A 6,768-nucleotide genomic window follows, 5' to 3' on the forward strand; every position below is an offset into this window, starting at 1 on the left:
ACTTGATAAAGCTTATAACAATGAAAAGACATTTAAAGCACAATCCATTCATATATTTTGCATTAAGTGTTATATATCAAAAACAAAAATATTTAAGGTCAAATTAGAAGAATAAAGAATTCAAAAGTCAAATTGGACAATAAATATGGGACGGAGGTAGTAGTAAGTTTAGAAAGCAAAATGGAAAGAGTTAGAGTTAGGAAGCAAATGAGATAGGTAGTGAGGAGGAGTAAAATTAAGTCACTTTGAAATCTTGAATTTTATTTTTAGTTCTTGAATTTGGACCACTACAAATGTATAATGTTGAAAATATTTATAAAAATATGAAATTTATATATATATATATATATATATATATATATATATATATATATATATATATATATATATATATATATATATATACCATCTTATAAAGAGTATATAATTGAGGGCCCCACCATTTTTAAGACAATGTCTTAAAAAACAAGGAGAAGAATTAATAACCTTTGATTAGGTCTTAAAGTAATCTAGACCATGGAATTCATTTAAAACTATTCATCTAAATCTTCAATCCTTGTCAACCAAAATCCACCAATCAAAACAAAGTGTTTGAAAGTATATATACATACAATCTATTAAGGACTTTTTATGGATCATTCGTCCTCTCACACACATGATATAATCTTATTTAAGAGACTCTTCTCTATCCCTCTTTACAAGATATATTCTCCCTCTCAAGAATTCTACATCTATACAAGCTTCATTAGTGCTTCTATCACAATACTAATGATTCTACCATTGTATATGAGTCATGTCACCATTGCCACAGCAGCTATCACACTAAGTCTGTAAACGCTAAAACCACCAGATCAACGACTGCTCCAATGCCGACATTACCACCACTACTTCTGCACTATTCATTCTTCTTATCAGATCTTACAACAAAAAAACATCCGCTTCAAATATGTAGTATCAAAGTAGTATGATCAAGGGTTTCTTTCAGGAAGTTAAATATAGATCTCATTTGTGTAAATAAAATCTAGATTTGTAGTACTCATGTTGATCACCACACAAATCTCAGTTCAGTAATCCATGTATATGTTGAAATTGTATATATTTAGATTTTTTTAGCAGAAAAAGATGATACACTCTTTTAATTTTTTGTATTGTCGAAAAAAAAAGTCAAGAAAAATATTTGAACCAATCTCAACGATCAGAGGCGGAAGTGAAACTTGATCAAGATCTAGATCGTCACACCATATTCACCAAATAATATAGAGAATAAAAAATGCATCATGTTCTAATATGTATCAACTATGGGTTTGCATCGGTTGTCTATTTGATATGTAAAGAAGAATATCAAAATTTGGGGGGGTTTGGGAATCAAAATCAGAACAAAAAAATTTGAACTTAAAGTAAACACAATAAAATTTACATGAGAACGTAAATCAAAAAGCGTGTTATTGTTTCTGCATAAAAGCGATTATTTTTCTTCTATAAAAGAATAATAAAACCAGATAAAGTAGAACTTTGTAGATAAAGAGAGGAAAATACTCATTGTTGACAGGTTTGAGTAAAGATTGAGATGGTCAAGAAACTTCATTTTATTGATTTTGTTTTCTTTCTTTGTAACAACATTACCCATTAAAAAAAGTCAGACCACCATAACCATGTCACCACCAAACCACTAACAGCCATCGAACCATCAATAGTCATAGACCAATCCACAAACGACAGTTGAAAACTCGAACATCTACAAAACTCGAACCACTAAGGCCGAATGGTATAGTAACCACGAGGCACTTCGTGGTTGAGGTGGCCACGAACCACGCTCGTGCACATCGCCCCGGTGGTTCGTGGTAGGTCGTGGTCGTTGTCATTCGTGTTCCCGACGACGGATTCAAACGAGAATGGTGATTGGTGTTCGAATTTTTTGGCCGTTGAACGGCTATTTTGGCCGTTTTTTTTTCAAACACAATTTACTAATATAAATAACACTTCTATTATATCAAAATTTACACCCCATTCTATTCTCTAAAACCACAAAACACATACACATGGATCCCACAATACATATGGAGTTTTTAAAAAGTTTTGACTCGGATGACGACGTAGAATTCGTCGAGACATTCTTCAATGTTGTGCAACACCTTCACGCCGAAGAAAGTTTGAATGCAGCGCGTACAAGGGCAGTCGTCAATCGTGATCGCCAAGCCGCACACGACTTATTGGTACGTGATTACTTTGCCGATAATTGTCTTTATAATGACGACTCATTCGAACGTCGTTTCCGTCTGAATAAGGCTATATTTTTACGTATTAGTAATGCTTTAGAATCTCGTTATGATTTTTTCAAACAAAAACCCGACGCTAGAGGAAGAATGGGTTTTAGTAGTATACAAAAATGTGCAGCTGCTCTTAGGTATTTGGGATACGGTATAGCATTTGATGCATCTGACGAATACTTGAAAGTATCCGAGAGGACCGCAGTTGAATGCGTAGATTGGTTTTTTGCATGTGTTTATGAGGTTTTTCACGAAGAATATTTGCGTAAACCTACTCAACGTGATATTGAGAGATTATATTCGGCTCATGAAGAGAGGCATGGATTTCCTGGTAAGCTTGACAGTCTAGATTGTACGCATGTGGCTTGGGAAAAATGTCCAACTGCATGGCGTGGTCAGTTCACTCGAGGAGATATAGGTGAACCAACTATCATCCTAGAAGCTGTTGCATCTCAAGATTTGTGGATATGGCATGCATTTTTTGGAGTAGCGGGGTCTAACAACGACCTTAATGTTCTTGGTCAGTCTCCACTTTTCAACGATATTTGGACCGGCAAAACACCTGATATGACGTTCACGGTAAACGGACACGCATACAAATACGGTTACTACCTTGGTGATGGGATATACTCGGATTATTCTACATTGATGAAGGCATACTCGGTTCCTCGAAGTGAAAAAGCAAAATTTTTTACAAAAAAACAGGAATCGGCGAGAAAGGATATCGAGAGGGCATTTGGAGTCCTTAAGCAAACATGACATGTAGTGAAATATGCTACACGACTCTGGGATAAAGAAAGAATTAAACGAATGGTCCTAGCATGTATTATAATGCATAATATGATTATTGAAGATGAAGGTCGAACGATTTGCACGTATGATCCGAACGACGTTGTCGTTCCAAATGAGGAGTTCGTACCCGGAACGAATGCGTTTTTAGAGCGAGTTGTTGAAATTCATAACAGTGAAACGTGTTTTAATCTTCGAGAAGATATCGTGGAACATTTGTACCAACATAGCATGAACGACGATTAGGATTTTTATATGTACGTTTGTTCGTTTTCTTATTAATGTAATGTTTTTTTTTTCTAGATTAACTAAGTAATGTATTTTAAAGTGGTTATTTTATTTTTATAATTAATGAAAAAATAGTTTTAAAAAAATGAAAGCTTTTTAATTATAAAAAATGTAATTTTATTGTAATTTTTGAATTAAAAAAAAAAAGTAATTTTATTGTATTTTTGAATTAAAAAAATAAAAATAATGATGTGGAGTGGTGTGTTAGTGGTAGGTATCCCATGTTAGTGGTAGTGGAATGTGGTGCTGATGTGGTACCCACCAGATATGTGGTATATGGTGGGTATAACGGATGGTCTAACGGCTACAAATCAATCAATCACCACCGAACCGCTAGCATACACGAACGTCGACTGCATACCTTCTTCGACCATGTACAACACATCCATAACAATTGCCGACCACCTCAGCCCTTACGGCATCACCAATTTCGAACCAGATCTGATTTTGACATCATCCCACCACCAGATGCAAATTAGCAAAAAAAATTTGAGCCATCAACTACCGTGAACAAAGAAGGATGTCTTGCGGCTGATAGAAAATAAACAATTATGGCACAAGTTTAAGAAAACTAACTCCATTTGTGGGCTTAGTTTTTTATAGGCTTACGTGTTTTTTTTTCTAATCACAACACCAAAAAAAAAACATATAATAACTTAGTCTTTATTAATTATTTTTTAAAAATTACATATCAAAAAATATTTATTTTTTAGTATCTGTTTATATTTCCTATTCTAACAAAAAAATATATATAATATTTATTTTAAATTTCTCAAAATATACATAATCAATATATTATTAAATTTATACGAAACATACATATTTAAAACAAAATCCATATTATATTGTTATTTTTTTAGTAATATGAGCATTACCTAAATTCAAATTATTAACTTCGTACCGATAATATATTAGTTTTAATTTTTTGGTTTTGCATGCATTAGTTTAAATTTAAAAATGACATGGGGAAAGTAAATAAAAAAGTTGCAAGAAAAAAGTACAAGCATGTATGGTCTTTGTTAGCTGTCAAAATAAAAAAAACTAGAATTTTTTCTCATTTATCCATAGGTCCACTCCCCTAATAATTTATCAATGTTTATATTATATCAAACTTAAGTTGTTGATATGAAATTTTTAATAATTTTATAAGTTTCGAGAATTGTAATATGGATTATAATATTTTTTTTTTTTTGTTAATCTAATGTCTGAAGAAGGTTAAATATGTTAGAAAACGACGATAGTAACTAATATTTATCTGATGATGCTTTTGTCTCTCTTTAATTCTTTTTCTACGAAAATATAAAATATATAAAATAATATTCTGATGATGGTTTTTTCTTTTTTCGTCGAAAATATTAAATATATAAAATAATATTAAGATGATGTCCTTGTCTTTCATTAACTTTTTTTGTCGAAAATATTAAATATAAAAAATAATATAGTGATTCGTTAGAAGATAAAAATATATAATATTTAATATGACTAATTTAAAAGGTAAGAACAATCAAAATAAAAAAAATTCATATGATATAACTTACAAAATTATTATAAAATATTAAAATTTATTCACGACCAAATATTCATATGATCACAACAATATTTTTATCTTCTATAAAAAGTTTACACTATAAATGGCTTAAAATCCATAAAAAGACGTATGTATTTTTCAGACACAGAACATAGAAGGCATCTTATTTCGAAAGAAAAAACTTGCTAATTTTTGTTTCAAATTAACGAATTTCCTCAAAATCACTAAAAAATTATTTTAAACAAAAACCAAAATAATTTCCTTTTTAACCGAAATAATAATGAAATTTTATGTTTAATGTCAAATAGCTCGTCAGAAGGAAACTAATCGTTGTTTTAACGCCATATAGAGTATTATAGACCATCACTAAAAACTAATCGTTTGAAAACTAATCTTCGGAATCCAACAAATCGCCGCCACCACATTTTTAGCCAAAGAGATACAAACTCCTATTTTTAACCAAATTTTTTTTTTCAAAAAACAGTAAAAATATACGTTTTTATTACAAAAACATTTTTAATCGTATATGTTTTCAAAATTAAGCATATCACCACATAATAAAATGAGTATACAATCAAACTTTTTTTTTTTCCAAAAACTATCTTAAGATGCCATAAAAAATATTTTTTTACAAACTACACTACTATGCAATGCAACATACTAAAGACTTTGATCCTTAGGAGTTACCAAAATTACAACATATTTTTCTTTTTATCTAAATTCAATATATATATATATATATATATATATATATATATATATATATATATATATATATATATATATATATATATATATATATATATATATATATATATATATAAACTTGAAATACCATGTCTAAAGAAAAATGAAAAATATTATTAGAAATAAAATAATTAACATGGAGAACCTATTCTCCGCATACCGTATTACGCATCTACACACCAACCTAGAATATGAAATGGATCATCTCAGAGAAAACAATTCGACAAAAGGCCAAAAGGAACTATCCGGTACTAAAAAGGAATTAATAGCCACATGGAAATTATTCGCCGAAAAAAACTATTCGGCGTCGCCGCAACGTGCGAGTACCCTACTAGAAAGAAATTATTCTTTAAATGAAACCAATCGCCGTCCGTTGCCAGATAAAAAATAACAGAATGAAATTACTATTTGTTGGCCGTCTAGAGACAACTGATCGCCGAAAGAAACAAACCGTCAGAATGAAAAATAATCGAAATGAAACGATTTGACGACCACCAAAATAACACTAACTTTCGTTCAGAAACTAATCGTCGGAATGAAACAAATCGCCGCCGCCGCATTGCGCGGGTACGCTACTAGTATATATATATATATATATATATATATATATATATATATATATATATATATATATATATATATATATATATATATATATATATATAGAGTTAGGTTCAAATGTTTTTAGCAAGTATTGTGTTCCTAAATGCACCAATGAGAATTCAGGAATTAATAAATCATTAAATAAATTAAAAAGGGTATAATGGTAAACTTGGTTTATCTAATTATGGTAAAAAAAATATTTCAATTAATCTCTCCTTAATTAGTTAAACCCTACCAAACTAACATCCCTTTATCAGTCGGCCGTCGATCATAAAATCATCTCGTCTCAAAATAATTTCTCGAGAATTTCTTGTAGGAGAATGGAAGTTTTAATCGAAGATTTACGATGGAGAAGACAGTGGTGTATGGTAGGGAGCCACCCTTGAAGCCTTAAACCCGACGGGAAAACGAGTAGGGGATGAGAGAACTTGGTAGTGGTCGATGATTCTATGGGTGTTTGGCTGTTGTTGATTTACAGAAAGAACGAGGGAGGAAGGATTTGCAGCCAATAACGTGGGTGGTGACAAACAGCATCTCCGATGAGGG

At 30.9% G+C, this 6,768-nt stretch overlaps 1 protein-coding gene across 1 annotated transcript; it reads left to right on the forward strand.

Moving 5' to 3' along the window:
- The first annotated feature begins 2,057 nt into the window (after positions 1–2,057).
- Positions 2,058–3,026, forward strand: LOC111898738 (uncharacterized). The gene has a single exon (XM_023894608.2). The coding sequence runs from the start codon at positions 2,058–2,060 to the stop codon at positions 3,024–3,026; it is 969 nt and encodes a 322-aa protein (XP_023750376.2).
- The last annotated feature ends 3,742 nt before the right edge of the window (positions 3,027–6,768 follow it).

Source organism: Lactuca sativa, chromosome 4, assembly GCF_002870075.4.
Source record: "Lactuca sativa cultivar Salinas chromosome 4, Lsat_Salinas_v11, whole genome shotgun sequence".
NCBI classification, from domain to species: domain Eukaryota; kingdom Viridiplantae; phylum Streptophyta; class Magnoliopsida; order Asterales; family Asteraceae; genus Lactuca; species Lactuca sativa.

Excerpts from the sequence above, each read along its gene's own strand:
- LOC111898738 (XM_023894608.2), top strand. The coding sequence starts at position 2,058 with ATGGAGTTTTTAAAAAGTTTTGACTCGGATGACGACGTAGAATTCGTC.